This window comes from Argentina anserina, chromosome 6 (genome assembly GCF_933775445.1).
Source record: "Argentina anserina chromosome 6, drPotAnse1.1, whole genome shotgun sequence".
Lineage (NCBI taxonomy): Eukaryota > Viridiplantae > Streptophyta > Magnoliopsida > Rosales > Rosaceae > Argentina > Argentina anserina.
The window spans coordinates 5,268,313-5,288,258 of record NC_065877.1 but is presented as its reverse complement, the minus strand read 5'-3'; the positions used below and the strand labels follow the sequence as shown (position 1 = coordinate 5,288,258).

General features: G+C 35.6%; 2 protein-coding genes and 1 long non-coding RNA gene across 3 annotated transcripts; all 3 read left to right on the top strand.

Annotated features, from left to right (window-relative positions):
* Positions 1–2,768: 2,768 nt before the first annotated feature.
* LOC126801237 (alanine--glyoxylate aminotransferase 2 homolog 2, mitochondrial) lies at positions 2,769–6,871 on the top strand. Its single transcript, XM_050528726.1, has 9 exons — positions 2,769–3,114; positions 3,335–3,565; positions 4,172–4,342; positions 5,301–5,444; positions 5,539–5,718; positions 5,857–6,082; positions 6,178–6,291; positions 6,377–6,463; positions 6,576–6,871. The coding sequence occupies exons 1-9, from the start codon at positions 2,866–2,868 to the stop codon at positions 6,617–6,619; spliced, it is 1,446 nt and encodes a 481-aa protein (XP_050384683.1). The 5' UTR covers positions 2,769–2,865; the 3' UTR covers positions 6,620–6,871.
* Positions 6,872–14,033: 7,162 nt separating this feature from the next.
* Positions 14,034–16,216, top strand: LOC126796722 (phospholipase A1 PLIP1, chloroplastic-like). Its single transcript, XM_050523466.1, has 5 exons — positions 14,034–14,630; positions 14,731–15,111; positions 15,235–15,294; positions 15,391–15,810; positions 15,896–16,216. The coding sequence occupies exons 1-5, from the start codon at positions 14,034–14,036 to the stop codon at positions 16,214–16,216; spliced, it is 1,779 nt and encodes a 592-aa protein (XP_050379423.1).
* A 742-nt stretch (positions 16,217–16,958) lies between these two features.
* LOC126799833 (uncharacterized) lies at positions 16,959–18,291 on the top strand. The gene is made up of 3 exons (XR_007672657.1): positions 16,959–17,312; positions 17,403–17,468; positions 18,125–18,291. It is a non-coding gene; the product is annotated as an uncharacterized LOC126799833 (long non-coding RNA).
* Positions 18,292–19,946: the final 1,655 nt, after the last annotated feature.

Sequence of the window (19,946 nt, the reverse complement as noted above, 5' to 3'; positions counted from 1 at the left end):
GATTTACCGCTTCGCTAAGTAAACAAAATTCGTTTAAATAAATTTCACAAATTTATGAACTTAAAAACAATCCAACATTCGCTCCGAAAAATCGGGTTATTACAGCTGCTGACCATCATCTGTTGTCATTGCTTGAATTGGTGATCACTATGAACTTATGGTTTTTTCACTTTCAAATTTCAATTAATTAAATTATTGATGTGTGGAGATTGTTTTGAACACGGACCTTTTTCTTCGACTATGTTATTTGGGAATGGCTGTCGTCTCAGTGGGATGTTATTTGTTGAGGATTGTTCTAACATACATATATTATAGCTTTGCATCAGTGATAGAGATGTGGAAATCCTACGCAGGAAACACGTCAAGGTGCCATCTGATTAACATGGATGTTGAAATCCATTTTGTTTGCGATAGTGACTTCTGTATTAATTTAAACAGTTTCGATTGTAGTTGGTCATTCTGATTATGATTATCTAATTGAAGAATTATAGTAGTTGTAAGTGCATTATTTATTGCATGCTTTGCTTCACCATGGCCACAACTTCAAAGTTGCTTGATTAATATATCGAATTGTTTACAGTTATTGATCAGTTAATGGCTATAATCTACCCTAGCATAATTGAAGTTCTTGTTGCGCTCGGAAATCCCAAACCTACTTGCCTCCCACCTGATTTGTGATTCTCATTCGTGTCGTTACTCTTTTAGATGAACAGGGGCATAGGGCTCTCATATTGCGCAAAAATTCAAGCAGGTTCGTTTGGCTGATGTTACTAAGCTTGATCAAGAGTGTGTCATCACTCCATTAGAAACAGTGCAATACCTGATGTATCTCATCTTCCCCTAATTTGGAACCAGGTTCATTTCGCTGATGTTACTAACCTTGATCAAGCTTCAGTTACTGGCTAAAAGCAACCCCAAAATGTATGTGGTGGAGGCGAACATGTCCTCATTATGTCCAACAAACTCATATTATTGGAGCAAATTATTGCTTTGTAAGATAACATATCACTTGGCTGATCCAGTACCATTTGATCTAGTGTATTTCGAAGGTGAGATGTGAATTCAACCCAGGCCAGACTAAGTAATACTACTAAAAGGATTTTTTTTTAATCAGAGAATTAGTCAGAGAATCTTAAACTAGAGTTGTATTTCAGATATAAAAAAAAAATCACTTGGCCGATGACTGAAAATTGGCTCTCACACCCATAACATTTACGGCACATGAAAGTGATGAAAGTTTGCACAAAACATCCCAAAATTGTTTTTGAAATAAGCATAATAGCACTGAGGCAGGACACCTTTTACATCTACCTTCATGCTTGGACAAATATGTCTGATTTTTGTAAGATTTAGTTTCTGAATGTGAGGTTTCCTATATTACACTTCGTTAATTACCTTACGCAATAACTACTGGAAAGTATGATATGCATTTCAGGGAAATTCTCATATGCACTTTGGGGCTGGCAATATGATATATATTGATATGTTGATTCCCCTTTCTATGTATGTTAGGCAAATTTCCCTTGTATGATTCGGATTTAGACATCAGTAGGAGCCGTTTCTATGTAAAATACAATGAGAGACGTATGAGCATTCTAATGCGAGAAGTAAAAAGATCGATGTATGTAAATTTTCATTTTGAAGGCTGAGATCTAAATGACATGTTTCAATAATTACAATCTTATTTTACTTGTTAAGAAAGGTAGAGACGTAAAGTAATAATGCTGTATAAGAGTTGGATTATTTACTTATATGTTATTATTGTGGACGGGCAAGTGTGATATATCATACTGCAAGCAAATGACGGTTTTTACCTATTTATATATGTGATCTTGAATTTATGCTCGAACTCCAAAGCTGTCAAAGTAGCCCGAATATTGTGTTGTAAATTTGCACATTTGAAGCATTTTGCACGCATTGAGGAACTAATGAAGAAGCCTCGATGATATTCTTGACGAAGTCCTATATTTTGTTATTGTGAGGACCATTGTTAATCTAAAAATGTCCATGTCATGAGACTTCAAATCGTACTTACTAAGTTCAGACGCAAGTAGTTTCTTTTTACTACTTGGGAAGATTAGAGAATCAATGTGTAATGTGTTACATACATGATTAAAACTTCAAAAGAATGTGATTGAACGCTGTTATCGTTGCACTGTTTTCTAGTACCTCCTTGGAAAGCGACAAGAATTGTCCGGTCAATTAAAATTAAAAATTGTAAAAGAATATACTAAGCTAAGTTAGAAAATTATTCAACCACAAACTCAAGTCATACTACATGCCACACTATATTCCAGTAAATAGAGATCAACAGTACTTGTGGTCTAAATTGTTTTCCCTTTCTTACACAATTCGAAGATTCATAATTTAAGAACAGCAATGTCAAAAACATGCACAAAAAATGTTTTAGAAATTAGAAATCATGGAGTCAGCTTCATGTTAGTATTAGTAACATATTCTCAAAGAAGGAAAGTACGTCAGGGGGATTTGAATCTGATTCAACACATCCACGCCAACCAGCTATTATCAATTTATCATTCAATTTCATTATAACGAAATAGGAAAACAAGTCATAAATAGAAATCTGCACACACAAGGCAGATTCATTTTTACCACTTTGATGGCGATTTTTTCTGTTTCTCTCCCTTTCCATCTAGACCATCGTGAGTAGTTTTTCACCTGTAAATTACCGAGCCAACAAACCAAACCTACCTCGTCCTATATAACCCCCTTCCATCTTCTTCTCTAATATTAATATATCTCCTCCTATCACATATAGATTGTTTTGTACTCACTCTCACACCCGAAACCAAGGCCACCCAACAGTCGCCTGCATTTTCGGAAGAGCAAAAACTTCGTAAAATAATGCAGGGATTTGTAGGGAGAAGGTTAATCTCGGGAACGAGACAATTATGTAATCAGCTGCGACCATGGCAAAGCTGTTGTTTCTCGCAGGTGGCTCAGAGGGAGGAGGCCAACAATGGCGTCCATATTCCCAAACTGCCCCCCTTCGACTACTCTCCTCCGCCGTACACCGGCCCCTCCGCCGAGGAGATCTTGGCCCAGAGGAAAGAGTACCTCAGCCCCTCCATGTTCTACTTCTACAATAAACCCGTAAGCATCCATTTTGATTTTGATTTTATATTTCGAATCGATACGTACGTGATCCATGTTTAACCAGAAGAAAAGTAGAAAGCTTAGCTAGGGTTGTCATCAACTCATCATCACATGTGTTTGGAACATGGTAAATGAGGGCAAGACATGATTCACATGATGATGAAGTTCGGTAGTTTTGGAGATCTTATTTAATTAAAACGTTGTTTGTGATTGGCAGCTGAATATTGTCGACGGGAAGATGCAGTACCTGTTCGACGAGAATGGCCGGAGGTATTTGGACGGTTTCGGAGGGATTGCTACGGTGAGTTGCGGCCACTGCCACCCTGATGTGGTGGAGGCCATAGTGAACCAAACCAAGAAAATACAACATTCGACGATTCTTTACCTGAATCATGCAATCGGCGATTTCGCTCAGGCACTGGCTTCCAAGTTGCCCGCCAATCTCAAGGTTTGTGTCTCGTTCTTCTGCCTAATATTATTTTGTCAAGTTGTTTGTTTCCGTATTTGATTTGACGGTCCACGTTTTTCGTCATTTATAAGTAATAGTAAATCTGGGAACAGAATTGTCATTATCGGTGAAGAAGAGGGTGAGCTAGCGGTGTCATCTTTTGTTGTTATGGGGGGTCACATTTCCTACCCACGACTCCGTCGACGTCTTTGTGTTCATGATTGCGAAGTTATCTTGACAATTATCGAAAGGCCCTAAAGTCATTGCCAAATTTGGTTTTGTACATGAAAATTATTGTTAAGTTCATGAAGAGAGAATATGTGAACATATTACGTGTTGTATACATATTGGGAACTTCCAACATTTACCTATATTTTGAAGTAAAAATTAGCATGTTCCGAAGCTAGATAAAATATGAGAAGTAGCAATCTTGATATGAGTAATGTTTTGAACCACCAAGTTGGTCTTTACCGGTGACTTGTTTCACTGAAGAGTCAAGACAAGGTCAAATTGTTACTATGAAAGAGTAAATTCTTCCAAATAGCTTGGTGTATTAGTGTGAGATCCAATTAGGTTTACTTGATTTTGGGTGGAAATGTGTTGTAGGTAGTGTTCTTCACAAATTCAGGGACGGAAGCAAACGAGTTGGCGATGTTGATAGCGAGGTTGTACACGGGCTGCCATGACATAATTTCTTTGAGAAACGCATATCATGGCAACGCTGGTGGCACTATGGGCGCCACCGCCCAAGCCAATTGGAAGTTTAACGTTATTCAGGTACTTCCTCATCACCATATCCATGTTTATCATAATCATTTACTTCCACACACTACTATTGCAATGAGGTGGTGCATCAGTACTCATTTACCTTTCATAGTAATGTAACTTTTAAAAACAAAGTAACTCCTTGTAAGTCACTTTATCAATTATCATCCCACGGTAGAAAATATATACCTCTATCTTCAGTTTAGCTGGTGAAGTTATCTAATCATAATGGACAATAGGCTTTCATATGTTGATAGTTTTAACATTAATGATTTGGTGCAAGGAGAGCCCACTACAGGATATAGACACCACCTAACGTTTTGGGATCTTTCAGATCAGATGAACAAACACTTCAATGATGCAGGAAAAGAACCTACCATGTATTCATAGGAAGAAATAATTGAAGCACCACTATGTGACTATGATGATAATGATGTTTAAATCAGTGTTTAAAGTAACATTTTCTTCATGTTGCTCATTTAGGTTTGGGGGTATGGGCTTCTTTGTTTAGTTTCTTACATTTAGAGCTTTAGTTGAGTATAGAATGCATAATAGGATAAACATATGATAGTGAGGTGTGGACCGCCCGCGAGGAAACCAGTTTTTGCACATCACATTTAGATATGACAACGTGATAAACAATTCCAGCATCTAAATGACGCTTGTGTTCTATCTTAATTCTCTTTTGAATAATATAAAAGAAAGGCGTTTGCATTCTTGAATATACTAGTTACCTTTTATAATACAAACTTAATCACTCAAATAATTGTAACACAATAAGGTGGCGTGACGGTAATGTCCTTCAATCTATATAATTTTTAAATTCACTACATAAATCATCCATACAAAATGTTTTCTCCACAAAGTTTGTACATAGTTATTTATGAGAAAGAAGTTCTTTATTTACATAAATCTGAACTTGTAACAAACTGTAAGTTGTTGACATTCTAAGTATTGATCTGATGAACAGAGTGGAGTTCATCATGCTATGAATCCAGACCCATACAGAGGCGTGTTTGGTTCAGATGGTGAGAAGTATGCCAAAGATGTCCAAGATCTCATCGACTTTGGAACCTCTGGCCATGTTGCTGCATTTATATCGGAAGCCATACAAGTATATCATCTCCTCTGCCTCATTATTGTATACTAACTATTGTGCTACTTTACCCTACTTAATTTCTAACTCATTTTGTTTGTAAATGTCACAGGGAGTTGGCGGAATTGTAGAGTTGGCCCCGGGTTACTTGCCAGCTGTTTACAATAGTGTAAAGAGAGCAGGAGGCCTTTTCATCGCCGATGAGGTCCAGTCTGGTTTTGCTCGCACAGGAAGCAACTTCTGGGGTTTTGAAGGCCATGGTGTCGTGCCTGACATTGTGACATTGGCCAAGGTTGACTCAGTTCTTATGCTTTTCTACATAAGCATCGATTATCCATTAACTTATAACGCAAGCAATATGCTTAGTTGAGTTTTATATGCAGCCAGGGTTTGTTTCGAACTGTTTCTAATTTCTCATTGGTATTTACAGGGCATTGGAAATGGCATTCCCCTTGGTGCTGTGGTAACCACTCCTGAGGTTGCAGAGGTCTTGACTCGCCGCAATTACTTTAACACCTTTGGTGGCAATCCTGTATGCACAGCTGCAGGACTGGCTGTTCTGAAAGTGATCGAGAAAGAAGGACTTCAAGAAAATGCACTTGTTGTGGGCTCATACCTTAAAGAAAGACTCAATGCTCTCAAAGATAAATATGAACGTAAACTCTCCTACTCTATTTTGTTTATGCATTTAAGCACTATGCTGCATTTTATTGCTGCTTATCTCAGTTATTTATGATGGCTGCTTATGCAGTTATTGGGGATGTGAGGGGAAAAGGATTAATGCTAGGAGTTGAGCTCGTGACTGATCGTGAACTGAAGACACCAGCCAAGGTTGAAACTGTACATGTGATGGAAAAAATGAAAGGTTTGTGTTAACCTTTTAATCTCCTTGTCTTAGTCATTACATGATCTGCAACTTCATTTTTACCTTGCTTTTCGTTTACCATTAGATTTGGGAGTCTTGATCGGCAAAGGGGGCTCCTATGGAAATGTATTCAGAATCACACCTCCCTTGTGCTTCACTAAGGAAGATGCAGGTATACTTTCTTCACTAACATCTTAAAATTTCAAGAATTACTACGGATTGCGAGATGCATGTCTGTCCAAAAGTTTGTCGTACCAATTGTGATGTATATCTTCTTCTTGCAGATTTTCTTGTGGATGCAATGGACTACACAATGTCTAAAATTTGAAGCGTCCAGGATGAAATTGTAGATAAGATCCCTAATGAATCATTCAGAAATCGGTCTAAGCACCGTTGTACTATTATCCTGTGACAGCATTTAATATATGTAGGTTTGAGCTTCAATAATTCTCTGTGATCCTGAACAACGAAGAGCCAACAACTCGTTGTCTCTCACTCAGTTGATACCCTGGTTTTTACTTGATTATATTCCTGTACTTTCATATTTATGGATTTCTCTTCATATAACCTATAGTTGTATGCAATGGTCTAAATATCGTTTATCGGGATCATATCGGTCAAAGTATAAAATGATGTATCGGGGATATATTGAAAATATACCAGATTATATCGGATATATCATATTTATTATGTTTAATTAAATTTATTAATTTTACTACAACCAAGTACTAAATAAAAATATATAAATGGTTTCAAATAATAATAAAAAATGTCTAAATAATGATTTGTATAGACAGATAGATAATTAGATAATGGTTTGGTCGATAATGTGTTCGGTTTCCCGGATTAAGATAGATAACTTACATTTATACTCCCACAATTACATTTTACACTTACATTTGTTGAAGGAAAAACATCATTAGTGTGTCTTCGTTAATGCAAATAAATGAATAAGTTAATGACGTTTATGGTCAACGGATGTAACGGATCAAACATCATTATGTAGCCTTAATTGCCATTGTAATTACCATTTATTTCTATTGTAATCTTGACCCCTATATAAAGGGGATTATCAATGAGATGAGTAGATCATTCTATTTTCCTTACAACACGTTATCAACATGTGGCTTTAACCATTGAGTTTTTCAAAGAAAAGGAGAGAGATCAAAACCCTAGCAAAATTCTACCGCAGCCCTTCAACCTGCACAACATTTATTCTGACACATTATATTCATCCAAGCTAGAGTGGGGGCAACGAGATTGATACCTGAGCAACAAGGGTTTCATGTGGATGTTAAAAACAAGCGATGCGGTCATACGACACTAAGGTGTTGAGAAAGAGAACGCGTCAATTCGTAGGTGTTCGAAGATGTCGAGCCTGGGTGGCACATAATGGCCGACGACAAACTTGGGAGCTCAAACCGCAGCAGCATGAGCGAATGGGGCCATGACAAATTTCCAAACGATAAGAAAATTTTTATGTTCTTTTACTGCTTGAAGTTCTTATATATAATTGAATATTGACGACATGTTACATGTTAATCCCAATTATATAGCTAGGGCACAACGTGATCAAGCTATTAAACCATAATTCACCTGATGATGAGATCCATCGGCGCCGTATGCCACCCTCCTTCTCACTGCGTCGATCCCACCCACACACTCGACCCGGATCTACTCAATCTAATCCACGAAAAAAAAGGAATTTTTTTTTGGGAAATCAGAATTTACTGAAGTGGTAAACTAAAAGGTATGTTTAAAAATTATCACATAGTGATTTTTAATTCACTATTTCATTATTTCTGTTTTACCAAAATATTATACGGTAATTATGCAATTTACCATTTAATTATTTCATGTTTTGTTGTCAACTTACCACTTATTGTTATGGTAAGTTAATCATATATATATATGATTAAATGTGACCTAATCATATAATTCTAATTGTTTTGTACGTAACATATCACTTACACTACGACGATTAATGCGAAAAATGCGATGAGAAAGCTCCTCAATTTTAAGAGCGACACAAATTGATGTCAATTCAAAATGTTTCAGACTTTGATTACAGTCTGTCACTAATTTTCCAAGATATAATTGTAATGACTATTATATATGCCTAAAATTTCGGTATTGAAGTACCTTTGGATTGGACAAGACCTTGATGCAATTGTTGACATACAACCAAGGTTATGAAATTTTCTCAATGAATTGAGAATATTCGAATATTAATCGAGATATACGCGGTTCGATTTTCGGGTTCGATTTTTAATATTTGACTTTACGAAGTACCGCATAAAATAAAGCAACTTCACAAAATATTGGTATGACATGAATAACTGAATGCAAAGAAATACATTATGCGATCCCCACAGTAGTACTGAAGAATAATCGTACTATATCCGTGCATATAAATAATAATATTAATAATGATCGCTAATATATAATCCTTCGGGATTCAAAATATACATGCATTATGAGATGGAGATATCGTTTTACGATTCTATCAAATTACTCTAAAGAATTTGGGTTCATATTCAATTTTCATGTCTTACCTATATACTTTATTGGCACTTTATGTAACAATGGTCAACAAGAGACAATCGAACCCTCATAGGTTTTAAATATTTATGTCAATGACTTTCCATATGAAAAAATAATACTAATAAGTGAGATTACGATTGACATCTTTTACATTATCTCTAATGATTGCGGATGTAACCGCGTATTACAAAAGTTTATATGTCCATTTAGAAAGTATATACGAAATTGCTAAATTGAATCCCACAACATCAAAACAAAATGAATTTCAGGATCTTGATATATTTGGGTTTTGACATATATGTGTATATGTATATTTAAAGAATTATATACATACACTCATGTTTTGGATAAATAGAAGTAAAAACAAACGAAACAAAGAACTGTAAAATCCTAGAAATATAATTTTATGGAGGAATTGAAGAAATTATTTCATCCCCATATTTCATAGCCCCCTGAGGCTGAATCGTGAAATGTTTGATGCACACGTATATGCACTAACACCATATTATGCTTCGTATATCCATTGTGATTAGGTATGTAAAGCTAATCATTCAAATCTTATCAATTTCTTAAAGAAATTTGGATTGAGATAATCCTATGCAAAGGACATGTATTCTCACTATGTTCAAGGATTGAATCCAACAACAATTATGTGGATTAATTCAACCAACTTGCAGATACTTTAAATAATTTACAGTGTTGGTTGATGTGTCGACACGCTGGTCACGTGTCATCACACCATTCACTACTAAAACTAATGTTACTTATGCTAGTTACAAACCCACTTGGTCTTACGAAAAAAGACTAAAGTACTAGTCTTGATATTGCTAAATTGTAATGCGCACCAATCTTTCCGTTTATGGTAATGTAATTTTTGCATTAAAAAACTTATTACTCACTAGTTTTTGGCTATCACCTTAATCATTGTAAAATGAATTACAATCGATAACATCGAAGAATCGAAATACTTGAGCTCGCTAGGATTGACACGGATCTAGAATCCTTGAGCTCAATTAGATTAACCTACGTGCCAAATTGCGATGACACATCGCATAATGGTGAAGCCAACTAATGTGAATAAATGTTCTCACTGGAGACGAGCATCCATATAGTCCGATATATTGCAACTTTGACAAGTGATCTCTTTTTTCACTAGATATGAAATATCACTTTGATGAGACAGTCTTCCCGTCGTTAGGGGGAGATAAGAACAAACAATGTTCAAGTGGAACGACATGAATTGTCGTGCTTTGTCCTCACTGTGTCTCATCTTGATCCTCACTATTACACAAAGTGTCATGATCACAGATATTAGCTGCAAATAGGCTTACAAGGTTCAATGTCCTAAAAAGAGGACATGAAGCCACCCAAAAGGAATTGGGCATTGCGTTGTCACCATAGATAGTGGCATGTTGGCACCATAAAGTGGCATAAATGGTGTCATAGGTCGTGGCTCTCCAAGGAAGAGGGGGAGACCACCTTATGTTCGATATATACTCGTTTAAAGGAATAAAGCGAGTTTGGCACAATTGGATCCATTGATCCATAATCTCAAATCTACCTCATGAGAATTCCTGGATTTTGGTTATTACTGGGGGACGCCTCAGATGTTAGAACAAATCCTTGAATATATAGAGATCTCTACCAAATACAAACCATATGAGGATGTAGGATATTGAGTCTTCATATCGAACCATACTTCGTTGAGAAATAACAACGTAGTAATTTTGGCCCAATGGAAAGAAGCGATCCAGCATGAACTAAAGTTCACTAACAAAGATATAGGTATTTGGGCAAGTGTAAACCCTATCATATATCTTTGTTAGGATGCGTATGAGAATTAAGAGTATAGACTCACCTTATGGCGCAAGGTCTCTCACAAACGCACTGGAATCGACTACGAGGAAATATTCTTTTGTAATAGACTATAAAGATATATTCTTGTAATGGAAGTTATTGCACTCCACTACCTTATCAGTTTGGTAGTTTCCGAAAAACTGACAAATGCAGCTTATAAATGGTGAAATAAAGTATCTCTATGGGGATCGAAATTAATAAATATACATGAAAGTCATAGAACCGACTTTATCCACCCAAGAAATCGTTCTAGATCACGTAGCGTTACAAAAGGAATTGAAACATTCACGAAGTAAAATACTTGATTATGAATAGGGATCAGATGTGCTATGTCATTGCGTATTCAATATGGATTTGCAGAGTCTTTTGATGAACTAAAAAGATGTCGCCATTACAAATCCTAAGCCGAGAATAAAAAAGATTATTGGGAAGACACAGTCTCAAAATGGATCTTGAGGACTGTAATATTGATGATTAACCATCAATCGGCTTTTAAGCACTCTAAATGTTAAAAGTGAGGCTTCCATAGCTCTCATGATCAGTCGAAGTCTTTAAAGATAGATCCGTTTTTGTATAAATGAAAGATGACGAATAAGTGTCAGGAAATGAGATTTCATATACAAGTGCAAAGACACATTATTGCACTTAACACAATATACTTGACTCGACCTCTCATTCGATGTATAGCTTAGCGCCCATGTAATAACAATACCTAAATGTTTAGGTTTATAGTCCCTATAAAGAAAAGATAAAACAACATGATGAATTCTATTCACGTCGTTACACATTTGACGTAAAGAAATACGTACCAAATAAGATGCATCATTAAATATGCAAAAGTTATCAAAACTCTCATGATTAATGTAAAGATCAGGGGGAGGTGCAGACATCAGGGGGAGTCTAGCACATATATGTTAATCTTAAATGTAATAGGTGCGTTGTGCTCTTTTCTCTTTCGACCAAGGTTTTATTTTCTCCCATTGGGTTTTGTTACTTGGCAAGGTTTTTAATGAGGCAACATCTTATGCACCATTATATTTTTAAACTCGGCACAAGGGAGAGTGTTGAAGGAAAAACATCATTAGTGTGCCTTCGTTAATGAAAATAAAGGAATAAGTTAATGATGTTTATGGTCAACGGATGTAACGGATCAAACACCATTATGTAGCCTTAATTGACATTGTAATTACCATTTATTTCTATTGTAATCTTGACCCCTATATAAAAGAGATTATCAATGAGATGAGTAGATCATTCCATTTTTCCTACAACAACATTCAATTTTTTATTTTTTTTATATCCTTTACTCTTACATGCTTTCCCAAATTGCCCTTAACCAAAAGCAAATTGATATTGCTCGATCTAGTCTGCACCGGAAGAAAATCTGTTGTACTTTTTTCTCTATCTCTCTCCATGTCTCCTATTAATTTTCTCTAATGTGTCTCTCCATGTCATCATATTAAACAACTCTTTTACAGCGTCAGGTCTATGAGAATTTCTATTTTTTTAATATCATTTAATCAAAATATAAACTGATATTAAGATTGAAGAATATCGGGACGAACCCAGATCTTAAAAACCCCTGCTGCTCTTGGTAAGGAGGGAGGGGATTGTATTAGTTGTTTATAAATGATAAATTGAGGAGAGAGCTTTGTCCTTTCTCATCTGTGCAAACTATCCCAAAACCAATAGCTAGAACCATCTCAATTATGCTCACCACACTCCAAGATTATATATGATATGTTTCAGTGAGGTGGACTTGTGAAAAGATTTGGAGCTCTTGATGGTTTTTAGATCCTTTTGCATAAGTAATTAAGATGAGGTTCACAACTAATTTGGTTGGATCATAATCTAGATACGAATGTGGGACTGGAGATTTTTTTTAAAGTGTTTCTCGTTATTGTTTGTCTGCATCTCCGGTCTGTGTTTCATGAAGTTAGAGAAGAAGACTTCACCGGAAAGCAAAAGGACGATAAACTTGCGAGGTTTTAATATTTTAAAGAGTTATAATTATATATTTTCTCATAACCTTGATGGTGTTAATGAGCTGTTAAGTATGGTGACGTGGAGAGACACATGTCAAAAAATGAATGAGAAACAAGGAGTGGGACAGAGAAAAATAGACAGCAGATTTTCTTCCGCACTGGAAAAGAATCTGCTCTTCTGTCATCTTCTTCAATTTTCTTACTCAGAACCTTGGCTAGTGTAACCAATATACCGTATTAGTTATATGACAATTGAATTAAAGATTGAATTATTGAAACAAGATGGTAAAGCCCATCATCATGGGAAAACCTTGGTTCCATTCTCTACACCCACCCAATTAAGCTCTCTCCTTCAGCACCCACTGCTTGTTTCCTCCATAACCACCGCCACCTTGTTCATTGTCTCCGGCCAGTCATTCGTATAAGTCTCAATCCTTGATCGAAATATAAACAATCCACCCCCGTCAGCAATCCAAGGGAGGACTTCCAAGCCTTATCAGAAATGGAGATGGTTGAGTTGGTGATGGTTGAGTCAACTGGGGTAATTGATTTTCCATCTTTGTGGTTCAGTGGTTCAGAAATTTTGATGAGAGAGAGGTCTGTTCAGTTGATATCAGTTTTACAATAAGCTAGGGGTACTTTGGTAAATGGCATATGAAAGGGAGTTAGAATGTAAAACTTGGAATGTAAATTTCAGATCCTTAAGATACTGGTGTTTGAAATTATTTTAAATATCAATATAAAGTTTTTACGTTAAAGAATATGAAAGTTTTCACTGATTTGAGATGATCGTGTCTCGATTTTAGATTTAATCATTTTTTCTTTCTTCGTAAAAGTAAAATGATGATATTTTTATTTAAAATAAAATAATAAAGAATGTCTTACATATCTAGTCAAAATCGGGTTGACCAAATATATCGGATTTTAATTATAAAATTAGTGTTGACCGATAACTTGAAATAATATATAAGATATCGTATCGTTTTTTTAATATCAATAATATATCGAGATATTTAAAACAAATGTTGTATGTAATAGATCCGGTTTATGAACTATCCGTAACCATTATGAGGTTTCTAGACTTCGTTTCATTTCATTATCTTCATATAAACATGATGGGAAGGACATTAAATTAGTAGAGGTTGTTGGCACTATATCTACAAGGATGGGGAACTTGAGGATTGTTGTTTGTCAAAACCAAAGTAAATCATTGGAGTTATCAACCAGAGCTATTTGGTTCAAGTACAAGAAAACAGACATGAGACATCATATCTGATCTTGGAAAATAGTTTGTTATGAAGGAGCAGATAGCTGATTATAAAAGTTAACTTCCACAAGTCAGTTTGCAGTACAACCATGGCATTGACTTCTTTGGCTAATCCTACCTCTCTGGTTTCATCAATAAAAGATATCCACAATGATCTTCACCGGTCATACTCTAGTAGAGACCTGTGCAATCGTGCAAGAATCAAGGGGAGATTTTCTTCAGCTGATAACCATGTTTGTTATTGCATCAATCGTATCCATGCAACATTAACAGAACCAGAACGAGAGAAGAGTCCTTTCATGGGAAGTTCCTCGTTCCATAGTCAGGGTTATATCAATCCAAATTTGCTACGATCATATTCATTTGATCCAGACTCGAGTGAGCATATGAACACAGAGGAAAATGAGCTGAATGAGGTGGAGAGCTCTCAGGAGATTAGTGAAGGGAAGGAACTAAAGAGAACCAGTTGGCTAAAGAGTCTTTTCGAACTCGGCAGAAAGATGAATATTTTGCAGCAAAAAGCTGTATCCTTTACAGACAACTATCCTGATGAGGAATGGAGATCCAGATCATATGATCGTGACCTTTTCTCCAGATATTTGGTTCGAGTGCCATGGTCAGATGCCAAATTATTTTCTCAGTTAGCCTTCTTGTGCAACTTGGCTTATATAGTACCAGAGATTAAGGTACATATATTTGTTAACCATACTGTATACATGTAATATACAACATGACTAAAATGTTGTTATATATACCTAATCAGACCTGGTCATGATTATTGTGCAGGCCACGGATTTGAAGGCATACCATGGCCTACAATTTATAACATCTTCATCAAAAATCAAATCAAAATTTGATCAGAAGTCCAATCCACTGACTGCAGCGTTTCGTATCCGAATGTTCTCAGCAGAAGATTATGTCCGCGCAATAAGCCAATATCAGCAGAAGGTTGCCAGAGAAAACTCCTGCACAAATGGAGGGAGCTCAAGCAAGAACAACAAGTCAGAGAAATATGAAAACATAACAAAAAAATTGACGTTAATGTTTGCAGCAGGTGATGAGGAAAACCAAGGAGCAACAAAGGACATCAAGTCGCTGCAATCCTTACCTTGCGAGTGGTTTGTTTGTGATGATCCCACTACGTATACTCGTCATTTTGTGATTCAGGTTTGTACTTTCTACTCTTCATCCACGCTCTGTTAAGCCACTGAACTCTACCATGATTTAGCAATATCTTCAGAAGTTTCATTAGTCTTCCAAGTTTCTAACCAAAGGTTTCTTGAATTGCAGGGTATACACTCCCTTGGATCCTGGCAGACATATTTCTTATTTGAACCCATTGAATTTGAGGTAGGAATGGATAATATATTATGATACAAAATCTCCATTGCAAGGAAATAAAATGAGAATTTAAATCAACTCTAATCAATTGATATCCTTATGCAGGGGACTAATGTACTTGTTCATCGAGGAATCTATGAACTCGCTAAGAAATTTTACCATCATTTCGCACCCAAAATAATCGACCACTTGGCGAGACATGGGGAGCAAGCGAGGCTTCAATTTACTGGCCATTGTCTTGGAGGAAGCCTATCTGTTATAGTTTACTTGATGCTACTGACTAGGAAGGTCGTGGAACCCTCAACTCTTCTGCCTGTCGTAACATTTGGCTCCGCTTATGTGTTCTGTGGAGGCCAGAAAATATTTGAACAACAAGGACTGAATGAGCTTGATCACATCCGCTGTGTTATGCTGCCCAGAGATATTTTTCCTAGATCTTTCTCCTCCAATTACCCAAATCATGTCACAGCATTTCTCAAGCTGTTACATGGTCCATTTGAGTCACTCCCTTGTCTAACAAAGAAGGTAAGTATCAAACCGCACAACAAGTTCTTAAAATCAAACCTCTTGTGGACTTAAACTCTGATACGTTTTTTTTTTGCCTATGCAGAAGATGTTGTACTCTCCCATGGGTAAACTATATATTATTCAACCTGGTGAAATGTCATCTCCTCCACACCCTCTACTCCCTTTACGGGGCGATCTCTATGCTTTGGAAAGTACCAAAAATGGATTCCCCTCAAGAGTCTTGAGAGCCTTTTTGAATTCCCCACATCCACTAGAAACACTAAGTGATCCTAGAGCTTATGGTTCAGAAGGTAAAATTGGGAGGGATCATGACTCGAGCAACTATCTTCGAGCCTTGAATGGGGTCCTTAGGCTATACACCAGAAGCACTGTCAGGAATGCAAGAAAGCAGAGTAATAAGTAAGATCTAGAGCTACTCCTTCCAAATGAAAATACAAAGTAAAATCCTAGCAAGGCTAGCAATATACATGGAACAAGTTTACTATGTATCAACAGATGTAACAATCTTGCTGAGCATTTTTGGATTGTTAGGTTTAGTGGAGTTAATTAGCTTGTTTTTGCTTTGAGTTGAACTTTGGTTATGTCCTTCTGTTTTGGACGCATTTTAAATTTTCGAACTTTTGGATTTTGATTTTTCAATTTATGCTTAGATGGTTAGTGTCTACATGGGATGATTTGTCACTCTTATGTATGACATTTGTGGTCGTATGAGTCTTGAGCTCGTATTGGCTTATACTAAATAAATTTGTTTCATTCCCCTAAAAAAACAATCTCGTCGAGCATTAACAAGGCCACAGTAATAATTTCAAGCGTTATCATACCAACTCACAAAAGCATTTTATGTTAAGCAATCCAACATTACCCCTAGATATTTCCCTAAAGTGGCTTTCTGTTGAATTGCTAGTACAATATATTCACAATGTCCAACCTTAGAAACTATTAACAGAAAATTCTCTGATCATGGATATAGTTTATCTTTTAAACATGTTGGTAATCATCAAAATAATTTACTCCAGTATCTCTGAAATGTGCATTTTTTAACGAAAAAGAATTGGCTCAGACATATGAACTATAAAGAGGCATCTAAATGCCACGGCGAGGCTGCGAGTTCATTATCATTTGGCTGCAGAGCTGTTCTAACATTCATGTTTTTGGAATCCTGAAAACGAACAAAAACATGAAGATTATGTGTTTTTTTTTTTTGGAAAGGGTCATGAAGATTATGTCTAACATGAAGATGATTGTGTTAGAACGAGAAGTTATCCTAAAAACGACGTCGTAGTAGCGCTCCGGTCGCGCGAGAAGGCGCCAAATGACGCCACGTAGCGGGTTCGGATCGTGTTCTTGATCCAACCCGAATACTTAGGGAATCCAATAAAGCAGACTCCAAATCAGATTAGGGTTTTTGCTAAGAAATTGAGCTCCAGATTTTGTCATCTTCATCAAGTCCGATGACGCCGCCACCGGGTCCTTACTCCGGCAAGAGCACTCTTGCTCTGGTAAACTCTCATTTTTCACCTCTGATTTAATTTCTGAATCCAATTGGTTTTATGGAGAAATGATTCTAATTCTTGTTTGAATTTGTGAAGGTTGCTCGTGTTTCGGCATTGACTTTCGGTGTGGTTTACGGAAGCGTCAAGCATAAAATTCTCAAGGTCTTGGTTTAACCTCACTCATTTTATTCAGATCTGCTTCTTGTTTTTGTGTTCATATTCCTCTTGAGAATTCATTGATACGCTTCAATTTTGTTACTCTAAGTTCTATTGATCCGGATACAAATGACTTAGGTGGTTATTGGGAAAATTTATGATTCAGTTAACTGCATTGTTCGATTAAGTACCTTTTTGTATTCGGAAACTATTGAAACTGTTTCTGTTATGGATGGTCTACTGTAAATCAGTAATAGGGAAATTTGTTTCCTCATGTTCTTAAGGTCCTGGGCTACTAGTCCGATCTTCGGGTTCATTCAACAGGAATGGGAATGTCTTTAAAATGTTTCACCTAGCTTTCATCAACTGGTTTTATTTTTCCAGAGTCAGTAACTAAGAATAAAACTTGTAGAATTGAATGAATAAATTAAGAAATGAATGAACATCATGTTGATATCTGAGATGAAATTATTGTGGAAGCAATGTTGTGGAACTAAGGAACCCACATTATGTTCTTTGCCTTGTGACGAAATAAGGAAGAGGCTGAGAGGGAGATAGAATCTTTTTTCCTGTGCTGTATTTTGCTAGTTTTACATATTGGTTATCTTACAACTCGGTTTGTATAAATGCTCACTGTTTTTTTTTCCTCTTGTGATTTCTAGTCGAAGGCCAAGTCTCTTGCCAAAGCTCAAGCAAAGGCTCATCATTGACGCGCTAAAGTGGCAATGCCTGTGCTTGGATCGTTAATATTCTTGCTGGAAGAACATCTACAGTCCTGTTTTAGTTGATATTTATTTGACTGATTCAACCTTTTGTGAGCTTTAAAGTTTAACATCATTATGAAAAATAAATTGTTTAGTTGATTATTCCATACCTAATTGATTCAAACATCTCCACAATTCATATTTAGCTCACGTACAACAGAGTTACATGGTAGGAAACATTGATAAGAGAATTCAATTCTAAAGTCACGATACAAAGAGAGGCGATGAGATATGGCGATCGAGGGAGGAGCTATGTGGACTAGTATTGCGGATTCAAGTGAATTTGTAGTAGAGCACTAAACTAAAAAGTGAGGTGTTAGAAAGAGAGAGAGAGATGGTCGTAAGTTCTTTTTTTTGTCTGAGAGACGAGAGATGTCACAAGATTTGATTAAGTCAATTAGGTCTACGCTTATTTTAGTCTTACTCTTTTTTTAATAAGAAAAGTAAAAATATACTAAAACAATGACGTTGACCGTTGATTTCCGATTATTTAGATCGATCTGATTTTGTTTGGTTTATGAGGGACTAACCCAAAACCCAACTCAAATATAATCGATTCGGTTTGTTTTTTTATATTTCGGTTGGGTTTTCTTAAATTTTTGATTTTTTAGGATTCGGTTTGAGTTCATATATGGCTTTTTTTTCGGTTTTCGAGTCCACATGTCCCACCCCAACTAGGAAGATTACAAAATGAATGAGAATGAGAGATAAATAGGAAAACATTATGCAATATCTTTTGGTGTACCTACAATCAGTTTCTGGATGTCTCAGCATTACAAGTATACCTTAACTTCTTAAGGTTGGAATCTGTTTTCAGATTGGGTGCGGTTATTGTCACCCTACTATCTACTTTGTTCACCCATTCTATTTATTTCATCCCACATTTTAAATTTAACATTAAATTTACTTATTTTACCAACTTTTTTTTTCCAAAATTGTCTTTAGATGACATATCGAATTATAAAAGATAATTTTTAAATACAATCTTTCAATTAATTTACACCAATATAAAATGAATGATACAGTTTTTAAATAGAATCATAATCTTATTCATATATTTCTTCCTTAATTATATATATATATATATATTTATTTTAATTTTTTCTATAAAAAAAATTAAGTGTTTATCTAATATAAATTCTAAAAAATTCATAGATTAACAACTTTGAGTTGTGGAAAAAAAATCGTAGATTATCAACTTTGAATAATGAAAAAAAATTGATTTTAGTGTTAGAATTTTTATTTGTGATGTGCACCAGGTATTATAAAGATGTTATTAAGTTAACAATAATGATTTATGATTTTAATAACAAATTACATATGAATATCGAACAAAAACAATGAAAATTTTCAATCAATAGGAGAAAAATATTTTTAGATCGGGTGGAAAAGATTAATATTTCATGACAAATTAAATATTTTTTGTATACCTATAATTAATTTATTATGTATTTAAAAAAATGTGTATTTAATAGTCATTTTTACACTTTAGATAATATAGTCTTTCAATAATTGAAATTTATGTGAGGTGAATAAAGAAGTTAGTGTGGTGGCAATAGCCGCACCCTTTTAGTTTTCACCATTTTTTATTTTTCATTTTTGGTTCTCTTTGACTTCGCCCCTTGCTTAAAAGCTTAGCTAACATGATGAAATTTTCCCGAGTTAATTCGGTATATATCAACCCATTTGATTCTGTGTACCCTTTTTGCATCCTCAATGA